This window comes from Hippocampus zosterae, chromosome 2 (genome assembly GCF_025434085.1).
Source record: "Hippocampus zosterae strain Florida chromosome 2, ASM2543408v3, whole genome shotgun sequence".
Taxonomy (NCBI): Eukaryota; Metazoa; Chordata; class Actinopteri; order Syngnathiformes; family Syngnathidae; genus Hippocampus; species Hippocampus zosterae.
Genome location: NC_067452.1, coordinates 38,252,875 through 38,268,519, shown reverse-complemented (window position 1 = coordinate 38,268,519; position 15,645 = coordinate 38,252,875). Strand labels below are relative to the sequence as shown.

At 43.4% G+C, this 15,645-nt stretch overlaps 2 protein-coding genes across 4 annotated transcripts in view; both read right to left on the bottom strand.

Moving 5' to 3' along the window:
- Positions 1-2,371: 2,371 nt before the first annotated feature.
- prkx (protein kinase X-linked) lies at positions 2,372-9,087 on the bottom strand. Its single transcript, XM_052059280.1, has 8 exons — positions 8,573-9,087; positions 8,041-8,209; positions 6,985-7,248; positions 6,599-6,718; positions 5,100-5,195; positions 4,098-4,155; positions 2,865-2,942; positions 2,372-2,525 (listed from the first exon to the last, which is right to left on the bottom strand). The coding sequence occupies exons 1-8, from the start codon at positions 8,709-8,711 to the stop codon at positions 2,400-2,402; spliced, it is 1,050 nt and encodes a 349-aa protein (XP_051915240.1). The 5' UTR covers positions 8,712-9,087; the 3' UTR covers positions 2,372-2,399.
- A 3,216-nt stretch (positions 9,088-12,303) lies between these two features.
- Positions 12,304-15,645, bottom strand: part of scn1lab (sodium channel, voltage-gated, type I like, alpha b) — a 40,749-nt gene continuing 37,407 nt past the window's right edge. For all 3 annotated transcript variants that reach the window (XM_052059133.1, XM_052059132.1, XM_052059131.1), the window contains 5 exons: positions 14,639-14,692; positions 14,410-14,554; positions 14,222-14,319; positions 13,860-14,130; positions 12,304-13,763 (listed from right to left, as the gene is read on the bottom strand). In XM_052059133.1, the coding sequence (XP_051915093.1) occupies positions 12,580-13,763; positions 13,860-14,130; positions 14,222-14,319; positions 14,410-14,554; positions 14,639-14,692 (1,752 nt within the window). In that variant the 3' untranslated portion in view covers positions 12,304-12,579. The remainder of the gene's footprint in view (positions 13,764-13,859; positions 14,131-14,221; positions 14,320-14,409; positions 14,555-14,638; positions 14,693-15,645) is intronic.

The following is a 15,645-nucleotide window of genomic DNA, read 5'->3' as shown; positions in this document are numbered from 1 at the left end:
GGCCTTATCCAACATGCCATTGCCACTTGTGGACTACTAAAGCAAAAACTGTCTCCATGTTTCTTTCTTAATTTATTTCTTTTCAGTTTGGAAGAAGGTCTGTACAGACTTTTTTTCTCTTTTTTTTTTTGCTATTACAAGCATTTTAATTCACCATAATCCCTCGAAAGAAAATGAACAACAGTTGTAATTGAAATATGAACATTCTTAGTGTCTGTCATTCCGACCAGGATTACAATTTTGTGCTGGATGCAAAAATAGAACACCCATGATGCGCTATCCCTGAATGGACTGTTTAAATGACATACAACACAATTTAGCACAGAAAAAGGATGTCACTTGCATGCAAAACTGACTTTTAGATGGCTTTCATGAAATGGACCAGGAGTTTATAAAAAAAAAAATAAAAAAAAACATCACAGGTGGCCACGCAGTGCGGGCTTGCCTGATTGAGATCTGTAAGTTCATTTCCCCGTAATACTTTCAAGATGTCCCCGTTAGATGACTTTACGTAAGAAAATTCTCTGTGTGCACACCTTTGTCTCAAATTAGTTTCTGGATTGTTGTCTAAATCGTAGTCTAAATCGTTTTGACTTTAATTCAGCTACCTTGTCCTAATAACAATTTTGCCGAACGTGAGAATAAAGGAAATAAAAGCAATGCCGGTGAAAGGAAACTTTCCGGAGAAAAGAGCACCTTAAAACCGCTGAAAGTTGATTTCATTTTATTTTGAGTCACATCACAATGAGAAGTTGAGGACTTACCGTAATTTCAAGTGAAATTAACAAATGTAGCAAAAACATAAGGCACCTTTTTGCTGCCTTTTGTAAACAAACAAACAAACAAACCCCAGGAAGTAGTGTTTTTCCGTAATACTTGCTTCTGGCCAAGAAGTCACAGGGTTCAGAGGTCACAAAGTAATACGCAATTGCAATAAAATACAAAATGTTTAAAAAATTTAAAAAATAGCAGGTAACAGTCTTGGGTTTTTTTTCTCCTGTGTTGGGGCTCAGAAAGATTAATACTAAAAAAAAAAAAAAAAAAAAGACCCCAAAAACGGGCGGGTGGAGGAGAGTAGAAAAAGCATGTTCAGTGTTTTGATGGTTCCAGCGGGACTCATCGGGAGTTAAAGGGATCGCACGTGCCAACTTTGAACTATTTATGTGGGACAGAGACTGAGCCCAAACACGTGTGGCCAATTCCGGCGAACAACTGATGCACCATTGGAAACAATTAGAATGCCCTTACACCAATAGTCGACAACCATAAACAGATCAAAAGACTTAAATAGCATTTCAAATATATTGTCAAATATTGCTGTTCCCTTAAAAAATAAAAAGTACAGTGCAGTAAAACAGCTTCCAGCTAAACGCGCGCATACTCAAATGTACAGTCCTTGTCGTAGGTAGACGTCAACAATTCGGATGCCGTCCGCGAACAAATAATGAACATTTGACTCGACGGCAAACATAAATTGGCTTAGCAAAGTTCCGCCGAGCTGTTGTGACAGATCCCGCTGGTTTTGAAGCGATTTAAGTCCTCGCTCGGCGAAATTATCGTATGCCAAAAGCAACGCTGGCGGACGTGCTACGCGGTTAGCGTCGAATCGATCCGCCCACCTTTATCCGACTGTCAACACATTTCGACGTGTGACTGGGTGAGCGGGTTTGGTTGAGGGGGACAACTAGGAACCGTTGCTTAGGACAGTACACTAAATAGTGTAAACCAGGGGTGGGCAACCCGCATGTGGATCTTTGGCTGGTTCAATGCGGCTACCGGGCTTTCACACGACAAGCGTCGAAAACGCCTCGGCGGTGGCGATGCAATTCAAACAATGGCGCTAAATACACAGAACGTAATATATCAGAGCCTATCATCCATCCTGTTACTTGATTGACATAGAGGGCAACCAATCAGATGGCCGAGTCGCAACCAATCAGATGGCCGAGTCACAACTCATGCGCAAACAACGGCGCTAAGCGCTAAGCTAGTCAGCGAATTACCTGTGATGTCAAGGCAGAGGTGCCCAATCGACCGGGAGCCGGCGGACTGGTCCCAAGTTGACCTCAAGGGGTGGGAGGAGGAAATGAGAGGGGGCACCCGCGCGTGCGTGTGTGTGTGTGCTTGCGTGCGAGGACGGGATGCCCATGTGTGTGTGGCTCTTTGCAGTAACAGTAAAAAAAAAAAAAGGCTCTTTGTCTATGAGTGGTTGGCCACCCCTGGTGTAGACCATATTTTAACAGTGAATTAGTACGAGAATAACGGAGGAAAAGGAATTTTGTAGATGTCGATGCGTGAATCTGTGGTGACGGGAGTGGTGGGGGTCCACTGTACTCCCTGAAGTGTTGTTCTCCGTAAAAGTCTTTTTCTCCCATAAAGAAAAGATTCTGTCTGAGTTGTCAGAAGTTTTTGAAGATCTCCAAGTCTCTGGGCGGAACACACGGGTCCTTTTTCCATTCGTCGTCGGGGTAAACTTCAAAGTTTGCGGTGTCGCCTTCATGGGAAACTTTGGGAACTATCGGAGGCTGTGGATTTGGCCATTCAAGTTTCGGTTAGACTCACTTGATTTTTTTTTTTCTCTCCAAAATCAGTGACCAAATAATTGATTTTTGTTAAAACTAGGAGTTTTTTTGTTTGTGTGTGTGTGTGTGTTGTGTGTGTGTGTGGGGGGAGGGGGGGGGTACAATATGAAATAAGGTTTTCTTATTCTTCTTAAATGCTGTCACCGACGACTTTGGATTGTGGCATAGCAACGTGTCATGATATCAATCGTCAATGTTCCCATTTCTGTTGCATTTTGACATTCGAACGACTCAACGGGGGGTTTCCTCGAACAACCGGCTCAACGTTAAGAAGTGACTTACCTTGAGTTTTCTCAGTGGTACCGTCTCCCAATCGATGGTCTTAAACCATCGGTGCTTTTTCACATCATCTGCTCCATTCTGAAACGAGAGAGAGAGAAGTTTGGACATTTAACCTTTTGCTGCACCCGGTAAACTGATCACATGAGAAGCTGTCCACTGTGATAACCGCGGTCCCTGAAAGGGTTCATTTCAAATGAGCGGCAACTTCATGAACTCATGTGATGCCAGCCATTTTCATTTCAGGAGCAGCCCCATTTTAAGGGATTTTGGCTGATCTTGAAAGTCCGACAAAATGTCGTACTCTATGGCTAAATGAACATTGGGGGATAAAAAACAAAAAAAAGATGAGACTCTCCTTTCATCAGAGAAAAAAAGGCTTTTTGTTAAAGTATAATTTTCGAGCCTAACTGACTTCAACACAACTATTTTTTTTTGTTTTGCTTCTGTGACAGCGCAAGCATCTAAAATCAGGCTTTTCTTTCGACAAAACAACAGAACGTGACAAAATGGGATTTGGGTCACAAAATAATTTATCTGCACACAAAACTATCGAACTGAACTATACACATGAGTGAGCAAGTCAGTTGAGTACATTCGTGTGACAGATTCAGCGCCGCGTATTACGCTAGTCAGGGGTGCCCAAACTTTTTGGATCGAAGATCTACTTTTTGATCAACTAACCTCACGGGATCTACCCTTACCGGCGCGCGCACGCACACACACACACACAAATTTAAGATTTACCTGCTTTTATTTATTTTTTTTTTAGTGAAAATGAGAATGATTAGTGTGCAGTGTATATTAACACAAAAAATATATTACTAACATGTACAAAGACACACAAATGGTTGTTTTTTTTCTTCTCGACACTCCTCGGATCTACTTGGGACCTGTCTTAGATCTACCGGTAGATCAGGATCTACCTAATGGGCACCCCTGCGCTAGATACAAAATGCCGGGTCTCGCTTGCTTTTGTTCACCATGCAACTGCACACAAATTGCTTTGAACAGACGAGATTGATCCTTCAACAGATTGTTATAGTCTATAAAAGAAACCCTTCTTTGTATTATTTTTCTACATATTCATTTCAAGGCTTTGAAAAATGTTTATGTTGTTAAGAACTGCTTATCGAGTGACCGTGGTGTCGCCAAACTTGCCAAGCAAATATGAGGTGCATGACATGATATTTGGTTCCAGTGGTTCAATGCAAAGAAAAAGGCATTCCGACTCACCTTCATGTTGCCCAGCCGTCTGGCTCGGTCAATTACCAGAAACTTCTTGATCAGGTCTCTGCGGGGGGGAAAAGAAACAGGCTGTCAATCTTTCACTCAAGACTGCAGCTCAGAGGCACCCCCTAGTGGCAAATATCGCACATTATAAAATGAAGCACTTGACACTGATTCCCCCCCCCAAATTTAAATATATAACAGAAAATAAAAGTACACAAAAAAGAATTATATTATATAGATATATTATATATATATAGAATATTATATATATAGAATATTCGAATTTTTGTCATCATTGAAATATGTACTCATTTGAATTTAGGTTAAAAGTTTGGTCTCGCATATTGTCATGAATTATTTTGGAAAGTCACGGTTGCGGTGATGATTTTCTATGTGGTACATAGACTCGCTGCAGTGGTACACACAGAATGTTTGCAGAATTAAACGTTCAAATGTATCACGTTTCAGCGGCTTCAACTTTTTTTTTTTTTTTAAAGCCAGTACAGTTCAGTTGTATTTAATGCTCAAGTACAAGACATTTGCCTTTAATCTGTTAGTATTATTTGTTTCCAAACACTTGAAGACACTAAATAAAAGAATTGTAGATAAATACAATTATTTTATTTAGCTTTTGTGCAATACATTTTAAGTGGATAAACAAGTACGTTTTTTTGTCCTATAATTAAGTGCAGTCTTAGTATTCAAAGGGGCTGAATAAAGTTTTCTGAATCTGAAAGTGTATATTATACACATATATTATAATATACACATATATTATGGTACATTAGCTTACAAGAATATAAAATGCACTTTTTAGGACTGAAAATTGCATCGTTTTGGTGTCGAAGGAGTTTGGAGCTGTCCAAATACTTCTTGCCCAATGTCAGGCAAATTTGACCACAAGCACACTCTTGATGACTCATTTCAGTTTTCTGGCACAATGAAACTCATAAAATGCTCACCAAGACCTGCTTTTTTTATTTTTGTTAAGTGATGCAATCTTACTTGACGTAGAAATCCAGATGCCGTGGGAAATCCAGTTTTCCTGCCAGGATCTTCTGGTAGATTCCAAATGGATTGTCGTCAAAAAAAGGTGGATGCCTGGAGAGACGCAATCACAACTTTGTTTATTTGGATCTGAGCGCACCAGATTTGAATGCGACTTTAGTCTGTACCGGTGAATCATATTTTTATCATTGCCTTGGTGATCAGATATACAAAACCTCTTTTAGTGTGATTCCCCGCACACTGGAACACCATCTCACAGCACAAAAATAACTATAGTGAAATGATAATGATCTTGTCGATGTTTTTACTGACTCACTGTGAAATTGGGGCATGATTGAACAATTGTTTCTGTTGCATGATTGGTAAGAGCTTAATTGTAGCTCGTGAAATCTACGGGAAGAGCATTTAACCCTCGTGGTCCACCGCTTGCGATAAATGTAAAATTATGTCTTTGAATCAAAGGCAAAGGCATTCGGAAAAACACAAGAGAGCTGAAACGTATGGGGGGGTTCTACAATGGCCTAAATTTCATGACGTCACCGGCTGATAATTCTCAGGCATTGCAGCAATAATAAAAAAGGTTTTGATTCCGTAATCTTCACAATTGACATATTTTGCACCATAGAGACCCATTATAATTCATATTTTTGAATGCATCGTAAACCTAATGTGTAAACATGCATTTCACGTGATTTTTACGTCAATCGCTTTGTTTTCGCTTGGACAGACGTATGCATGCCACATTGTTGGGTTGAGGTCATTCCAATTGTGCAACTTTTAGGTGGCGCCAGAGGATCGCAAATGAGTTTGCCTTTTTGCAGGAGGCTTCAAACCAACGCATTTTACATGAACACGTCCGGTCGGGATTGTTAGTAGGGCTTGGTTGGGACCTCCAGACACAATTTTTTTTTCTTTTTGCAAAAAATAAAGAATAAAAAATCCCAAAGAACTAATAAAAAATATATATGTATGGATAGCACAGATGCCTCTGAACATTTTGAGTGTTTGAAAAAAAAAGTGTTTGTATAACACAAAATACATCACTACAAAAATTGTAAAATGCGTAACTTAGGGTTTTTTTCATTTGAAGGACCCAAGGGTTAATTGTTCTGCCCGAATCTATATCACTGGCAGACACACATTATTTAAAAGAATGAATTTTCAGCAAAATCCCATGAAAAGAAATAAAGACGGCTAATGCTGTACGGCACATCTGATGATGTCACATAGACAGTGTTTGAGAGGCAAGCGGCGCCTGCTAAATTTAAACTTTGTGCAATGCTTGTGCCAATTTAGCAGCTTGCAAACACAATCCCGTTACCAGTCGAAACCTGGTATTCCAAGGAAATGGCTTCTGAAAATGGTTTTCTAAATTCAGCTAGGTCCATGGTACTTTGTTTCCATCTTTATCTTCAAGCTCCTGACAATTTACAGCTTTGATTGACACTCGGCGGGCCCCGATTTAAAATCAGTAGTGAGTATGTAGCAATACGCACCCGGCCAACATTTCAAAGATGAGAATGCCAAGAGCCCACCAGTCCACTGCACGGCAATGACCTTTGCTCTGGATAACCTCCGGAGCGAGATACTCCGGGGTGCCACACAGAGTCCAGGTTCTAGTCAGGAAGAGAAACACAAAATGATGCCAGGCTACGAAAACATTCTGCCACGTATTGAACTCATTATTAGTGAAAAGTATGCGTGTGTGTCATATGGTCTCGAAAAGAATTACACCCAACATTTGGTTGAATTTATCTTGTTAAATCTTTTCGTGTGATTATGTGCGAGCATACGTTGCGACCGTCAGCCTTTTAGGTACGGTTGAATATGAATTTGGGTGTGCAAATCTAAACGATTCAACAACAAGGATTCAGATTTTTACCTGTCAGAAAGCTTTTTTGCAAAGCCAAAGTCAGTCAGGCGGATGTGGCCCTCCCTGTCCAGCAGGATGTTCTCAGGCTTCAGGTCGCGGTAAACTATGTCTTTGGAGTGGAGGTACTCGATCGCGCAGACGATCTCAGAGGCGTAGAACAGACCGGTGGCGTTACTGAAGCGGCCTCGGCTACGAAGGTAGCTGAACAGCTCGCCGCCGGGCACGTAGTCCATCAACATGTAAAGGAAGCATTCATCATGGTGCGTCCAAAACCTGGCAAAGAAAATAAATTGTCACGCGTAAGGTCAACATCGGTTTTTCCTAAATTGGACTGAGCCAAGGCGCATACAAAAATGTCAGGGAAGGCTGCTAAACAAAAATGTAAAAAGTATGCACACTGAAATAATGACGATGTCGCCCGAATTTCCTCATAAATGTAATCACTCAGCCTCTGTTCAATTGAACACAAAGCTATGAATCCGTTGTCTGAATGGCATCAAGAAGATATACATAAACTGTACCTTCTGCCACATAGTGGAAGAGCATGTCATTGATATGCATGTCACTGCCATAGATCGTTAAAAAAAATGATCGTAAATACTCGTGCCTTATTCATATGAGGTAATTTTTTTTTAAAGTGTTACTTTTGTCAGTTTCACATTTCAAGTGCTCATCTTGGGTATTTCTTTTCAGAAAAGTTTTAAAATAGCTTTAAACGATGACTGAAACAGCTGTTAATTATTTTGATAATTGATCACATATTGACTAATATTGACTGCGTGAGTGTCTATATCAAGTATCAAGTACAACTTTATTGTCAAATGTGCTGTATGTGTAGCACAGATGTCCCAATATTTATGGACCTGATTGTAGTACGAGTACAACAACGTTCTCAGAACAACTGTCTAAATGAAGTTGTATGTTAATAAAGGGAAGAGCACAAATCTAAGATGCCTATCTTCTGGTGATTGTAGACCACAAGGTCTACAATCTTGATCTTCAATACAACATCGGCAGGGTTCTCACTGCGTACATGAATATGATTTGAATGGAGAACGAACTCACAATCGTATGAGGAAGGGGTGGTTGACCTCTTTCAAAACCGCCTTCTCGTTGTGGACATGCTCCTCCTGCTTCAGTCGGATCACATCGGGGATCCTCATCTGTTTCAGAGCATAGAAGGTCCTGCTGGTTTTGTCCCTAACCAGGAATACTCGACCAAAGGTTCCTGTACCTGTCAGTAAATGGGACACAAGAAAGCAAGGGTATTGGTTCACTTGGGGTACACACAAACCGACAGGCCTCATTGGAGCATTCCCACTTCTATTTAGGATCCAAGTCACCAAAATGTGTTTGCTAAAACCTGAATGATTAATCTGGCGGGGTAGGGTAGGCAGTTTTGCGATTTTCCCAATAAAACAGCGATTTGAGAACTACCCCGTTTGTCATCGTTTTCAGTTCAAGTCAGTGGTGGTCAGTCGCCTCTCCCACCCGGAAGAACCCGGGCGCCCTCTGTTGTCATACATTTTACAAAGCTCTTGAGGTCAAAGACTGAATGTAAAGATCTCGGCGGTCATAGTATGAACTTGAGACTCACCCACTGTGGCGATGCTCACCAAGTCTTCAAGGCAATACCTCTGGTGGTTGTCTGACGCTTCACCCGAGGAACCGCTGCTATTTTCTTTCGCACAATTGGTGTCTTTACTTACTGCGCTATCTGCTTTTGAGGACGCCATGAGTCACGTCCGACGTTAATTATTTTGGTTTGAAAATGTCGGAGGCTTAAATAAATACGCCATGTCATAATCCATGAATGAACTAAGGGAAATAAATGTCAAAAACGTGGTGGCATTTTATCTGAGGTACAGTGGACCGTTGGGCCTCCACTCTAAATAGACAAAAGAAGTTGGTGACAAGTAAAAGCGATAGCTGAGTAGCTAGCTTAAAAACGAACTAAAGACTAAAGCATCCCAATATTTGTTAAAACGATGAACGTATGAAACTACGAAAAGGGACTGCATCTTAATGAAATCTAGATGGACGAAGAGTACGCCTCCACATTTCCTCATATATTTCCGCCGAACGGACTCTGGTGCGCATGCGCATCTGTGTTTTCCTTCTGTGTTTTGTGTCTGTTTACAACTCCTCTAAAAGATGCTTTGACGCCGCCTTGCGGCGTGGATTTTTTTTCCTCCTAACCATCTCAACCTGCATTTTCTGAAATTACAAAAAAAAAAGTTCAAATAATTCTGAAATTAAAGTCAGGATTCTGACTTTATTCACTGAATTCTGACTCTCTAATTCTGAAAACGGATGCACCCAGTTTACAGACGTGAATAAGTAGAAATGTAACTAATTTAAATGGGTACGTCATTGACGCCAACACAACGTTGTGAAAACAACACCACTCTCGACATCGAACCCCTTTGTGCGGATGACAGTCAGTAGCCGGCTGGAGCATCAACGCAGCTTAAGTCATCGTGAACTGAACACACTGATCACACGGTCGTGTCGTCGGAAGTGACGTGTCGCATCATTTGAAGTACTGTACGTGCACGCGCACGCATAAATAGAAGTCAACAGTTGATGAACTGCTGTCTGAATGGGGCCTTTATTATGATAGTTGCATATTATAATGAAAATAGTTTAGAGTAATTTTCAAGCATAAAGGTAACTTAGTACATTCTGAACGTGTCACGTTGCGAGGTGGTGGTGGACCCCAAAAAGCAGGCAGGAGAGAGGAGCAGGGTGTATTTGAAGAACTGTATTGATAAAACACAAAAAACTAAATCCTAAGCAAACAAAGTCCAAAGTAGCAAACAAAAATCATGACTGAAGATAAAACATAACAGCAACTAAAACATGACTGAAAAAAACCTGATTGCGGCAAACAAACAAACATTGCATTAGCAAGAGCAAACAATGCCCCGACACCGAGTGTTCGGACGGAAGTCCTTTTATACAACTAATTACCAAATGACCAACAGGTGTGCAGCTGCCGGGGGAGCCCCACAGTGCCACCTGTTGGTCCCTAAACCGAATCATGACAGACGGCTTTCAATATTTAAGAGTTGCAGCACATTCGCCTGTGTATTTGATTTACAAATGTGGAGATTAGTATTACATATTACATGTGTGCTTCATATTTTAAAATTAAGTGATTCTGTGCTACGGTGATTGAATGTTTTTTAAATTTATATTTATTTTTCTTCATTGACCCTAATCCTCTTGTTTATTTTTTATTTGTTGGCCCCAATCCTCTTCCGTAAATCGGTAAGTGTACTTTAACATGAGGTTTTTTTTTTCTATACTTGAACTGTATACCTTTGGTTGACACATGTGGTGATTACCCTCTGGCAGAATTGTATGCGATGTCCTCGAGGGCACAATGATGTTGGGGCTTTTAAATTGGAATGTTTTGCAAAGCAAGAAATCGGGAGGCTAATGATGAGGTCGGTGAAGCAACCATTCGTGATGGTTGCCAGGAAACTGGGAGAGAACAAAAGTCGGTCTCAGTTTATCTTAACCTAATTTTCCTCCCTCTTTCTTCTAACCCTATTGTAACCTTCCTATACACATTAAGGTTTCATTGTTGTACTTGTTATTTTTTTAAGTGAAACCCAATGCAACAGATTTACAAATTTCACCTTCAGCACAAACTGTTATCTTTGACTCTCACCAAAATGTCAACTCATCGTTCCTGTTTTCCTTACAATCTACCTAAATCCGCTGTGCTTCACCAGACTAAAAATTGTTGAGTTTGAAGAAGAAGAAAACAATTCATGTGGCTCGTAGTAGTGTAGAATAATCCATCCATCCATTTTCCGATCCGATTATCCTCACAAGGGTTGCGGGGGGGTAGAGGGAGGGCTGCTGGAGCCTATCCCAGCCGTCTTCGGGCAGTAGGCGAGGGACACCCTGAATCAGTTGGCAGCCAATCGCAGGGCAAATAGAGATGAACAACCACCGATGCTCACACCCACACCGAATACGGCCTGTCAGCACATTTGGCCCGGCCCTCCAACCCTCCTATTGTCCTTGGGTCAAAATGACCCGGCACTGTGTTAAAAACGCCCCAAAACCCCCCTAACTGCAAACAGCGGTGTCTACAAGCCTACTGGAAGCTACAAAAGGATTATAAGGAAGGAACACAAGAACTTTTAAGAGACTGCTCATATGAGATTCTGCTCTGACAACTGAGCTGAACTTTTATCTGTTAAGATTGTGCATGGCACAACAGAAAGTTAATGTTCCATGGCTTTTTTTTTCTATGAAGAACCCAGAGAGAGTTATTTAGTTATTATTTATTTCCTGTTTTTTTCTGTGAAGAAAAAAAAAATTCATTAATAGTGTTATTATTTGTTTCCTGACTTTTTTTCTGGAAAGAATCTGGAAAGGGTGGTTAGCACGTGGGCTTCACAGTGCAGAGGTACCGGGTTCGATTCCAGCTCCGGCCTCCCTGTGTGGAGTTTGCATGTTCTCCCCGGGCCTGCGTGGGTTTTCTCCGGGTGCTCCGGTTTCCTCCCACATTCCAGAAATATGCCTGGCAGGCTGATTGAACACTCTAAATTGTCCCTAGGTGTGAGTGTGAGCGTGGAAGGTTGTTTGTCTCTGTGTGCCCTGCGATTGGCTGGCAACCGATTCAGGGTGTCCCCCGCCTACTGCCCGGAGACGGCTGGGATGGGCTCCAGCACCCCCCGCGACCCTAGTGAGGATCAAGCGGTACGGAAGATGAATGAATGAATGAACGAATCTGGAAAGGGTTATTTGGTTATGTGTGGCTTTCTGGAAAACAATCATTATTTTAAGCTCCCCTACGATCGTCACACTTTTTCTGTTATAAACTGACCCCCCATCAGAGAAGGGAAAAGTTATGTGGCCCTCACAGGAAAAGGTTTGGGGGACCCCCATTATGCTTGTATCACCTGGAGAATACTTTTTATTTTTAATCAATATTTCCGACTGAATCTTACCTCCATGGGTGGTTGTGGAACTGCACCGTTAGCTCTCCATTTTGGCTGCATACACTTTGTACGCCCAACACGGGGAGACTGCGGAATCACCTTTTGGTTGACTTTCATGGGCTCATCACCTTCAACTCTCGACAGGCACGTTTCAAAGCGGCAAAGAAGGCAAGCAGAAACACTCAACGTGAGAACGGCGGTCTTCAGCCGTGATGGCGGAACGCCTTCCCTGAATGGAGGAGTTCAAAGTTTTTTTTTTTTGTTGTCTTGTGATTTACTGGTCACAAAAAGCAAAGGAGCAAAACACAAAAGTACAACTTTATCCCCTGCCCCACCGAGAGAAGAAGAAGAAAAAAAAGCAGAGTAGTTTGGGGTAATCCAGCCATTTTAAAATGAATGACACCGTATTTATCGCAGCGGCACTAACTACAGACGACTTGATCGTACATGGATGTGCGTTTGTTTGTTTGTTTGCGTGTCAATGAACAAAACAACCAAAAGGGGAAAAAAAAAAATCACAAGCGTTAGCTCGAGTCGCGCGGATGATTCGGTCCCTTCGGATGTCCTTGTGGATGTACTTTATACACTACGTACTCGACCTCCTCGACTCGGGGGGCATTCGTAGGGGAGGGGGCGGGGCTCATTTCTTTCGCTCTTGCGAGTCCTTTTTCTTCTCACAGTTTTCCTTCTCATATTTGTCCTTGTCAGATTTCGTCACGCTGTTGTAAGAGGGCGGGGAAGCCGTGGACATGGTCATGTCGGTTTTATCCGAGGTGGAGTTGTCATTGAATTTGCCGACGACCATCACGTCCTTGTCGGGGTCCCGTAAGCCCTCTTTGAGCTGCTCTTTGTAGAGTGCCGAGGCCTTCTTCACGGCCGCGCGAATCATGTAGCGGCGGAAGGCTCTCTGGATGATGACGGAGGACGTGTCCTCCTGCTTGCGTCGCAGGGTGGTGGTGATGGGCTCGTACGACACCTTCGAAGGATTGGATGCCATGAAGCGCTCCTCCATCTGCCCGCGCAACACGTCCATCTCGCCGCCTTCGCCGAGCACTCGCTTGGTGAAGGCGAACAGGATGTCCAGGCAGTGGATGCGCTCGCCGCTGACCATGGGCAAGTCCATGGAGATGAGCTGAATCATGTTGGGCTTGGCCATGCGCAAGGGCGGGTCCAGCGCGTCGGCAAAGTCCGAGAGTTTGCCGTACTCCACGAACTGCGTGGCGTCGGGGTCGAAGCGCTCCCAGACTTCGTAAAACATCTCAAAGTCATCCTCGCTCAGCGGCTCGGCGCTCTCTTCCGTAGCCACGCTGAAGTTCTCCAGGATGACGGCGATGTACATGTTGACCACGATGAGGAAGCAAATGATGATGTAGCTGACGAAAAAGAAAATACCCACCGACGGGTTGCCGCAGTTGCCTTTGTAATAGTTGCCCGGGTGCTCCATTTGGCTGTCGCAGTCGGGTTCCCGCTTGTTCAGGATGGGTGCCAGCAGACCATCCCACCCGGCTGAGGTAGTAATCTGGAACAAGCAGATCATACTGTTCCCGAAGGTCTCGAAATTGAACATGTCATCGATTCCGGACTCCCGTTTGACGTAGGCAAAGTTGGACATGCCGAAAATGGCGTAGATGAACATGACCAAGAAGAGGAGGAGTCCGATATTAAAGAGGGCGGGAAGTGACATCATCAGGGCAAAGAGGAGCGTCCGAATGCCTTTGGCTCCCTTGATAAGGCGGAGGATGCGGCCGATCCTGGCCAGACGGATCACTCGGAATAACGTCGGGGACACAAAGTATTTCTCGATCACCTCGGACAAAAACATCCCTGCAAAAAGATACAAAAAAAGCAGCCGTTTGGCACACGTCGAACCCCCCCAAAAAAAACCAAAACATAGCCACGAAAACCAAGGAGTATCCTCACCTACGATGGACAGGATCACCACCACAAAATCAAAAATATTCCAACCGATGGTGAAATAATAGTGACGCAAGGAGATCATCTTCAGGACGCACTCCCCCGTGAAGAGCACAATGAAGACCAGGTTGATCCAGTAAAGGATGTCGTCCATGTCTGGGGTCTGGTCGTCGGTCTCCACCATCATGGTCACCATGTTGAGGCAGATGAGGATCATGATAACAATGTCAAAAGCCTGCTTCGTTATGCAGTCGAAGACGCAGCCTTGAAACGCATTCTGAGGGACAAACCGGGCAAGAAACACGAGTCACGCGTCGGGAGGAGCAAGGTTCAGGACCGGAATGTCCAAAGGTCAGCGGAAAACGTACCGCGGGCCGAGGAATTGGTTTTTGTGGTTTCTTTGAGCCTAGCTTCTTCATAGCGTTGTAATATTTCTTCTGTTCCTCCGTCATGAAGATATCTTGCCCTCCAAAGTATAAGAGAAAACACAAACCAAAGATCGTGACAACCACGAAAAGGGGAAAACATTGGAGAAGCTCAAGAGACAAAAGAAGACGACTTATCTTTTTCTTCTGCTGGTTGAAGTTGTCGATGATGACGCCGATGAAAAGGTTGAGGGTGAAAAAGGAACCAAAGATGATGAAGATGACAAAGTAGAGGTACATATACAGGTTGACTTCGTATTTGGGCTGATCTTCCAGCTGGAGTGAAAGGAAAAAAAATGTCACTTGTGAAAATTGCACGACAAAACTATTTTTTTTTTGGGCGGTTTGAAAGAAACTTACGTTGCGAGAATCCACAGCTGCATACATGATGTCCATCCAGCCCTTAAATGTTGCCTGACAACAGATGACAATCGATGAGTCAGCATGGGTGTTTCTGCTAAGCTAGCAAACCATCTCCACTCCCCTCCCGAATGATGGGAACATTGCAAATGTCGACAAAGAAATTCAAAATTTTGATTCACCCCCCCCCCCCCCGCCCCCAGGCGGTTAGCAAGTCCACCTCACAGTGCAGAGGTCGTGTGTTCGATCCCAACTGCGGCCTTCCATGTTCCCTGCGTGGGTTTTCTCCAGGTCCTCCGGTTTCCTCCCACATTCCAAAAACATGCATGGCAGGTTCATGGAACACTCTAAATCAGGTGTGTCAAACTCAAGGCCCGGGGGCCAGATCTGGCCCGCCACATCATTTTATGTGGCCCGCGAAAGCAGCTCAAACATGTCAACTTTCCATGAAGCTTTCTAAAATGTCTAGCAAAATTCTTTTAAATTCATTCATTCATCTTCCGAGCCGCTTGATCCTCACTAGGGTCGCGGGGGGTGCTGGAGCCTATCCCAGCTGTCTTCGGGCAGTAGGCGGGGGACACCCTGAATCGGTTGCCAGCCAATCGCAGGGCACACAGAGACGAACAACCATCCACGCTCACACTCACACCTAGGGACAATTTAGAACGTCCAAACAGCCTGCCATGCAGGTTTTTGGAATGTGGGAGGAAACCGGAGCACCCGGAGAAAACCCACGCAGGCCCGGGGAGAACATGCTAACTCCACACAGGGAGGCCGGAGCTGGAATCGAACCCGGTACCTCTGCACTGTGAAGCCGACGTGCTAACCACTGGGCTACCAGACCGAAATTCTCATATGTAATAAATAAGAGATATATTCTAAGCATTTTATTGTTACCAAAGCATAACCATGTAACAAACAACAAATCAACAGTTAATCTTGACCTCTTGATACGGTTTCAGTCACAACGGCCCTCCAAGTGAAACGCTAACTAAATGTGGCCCATG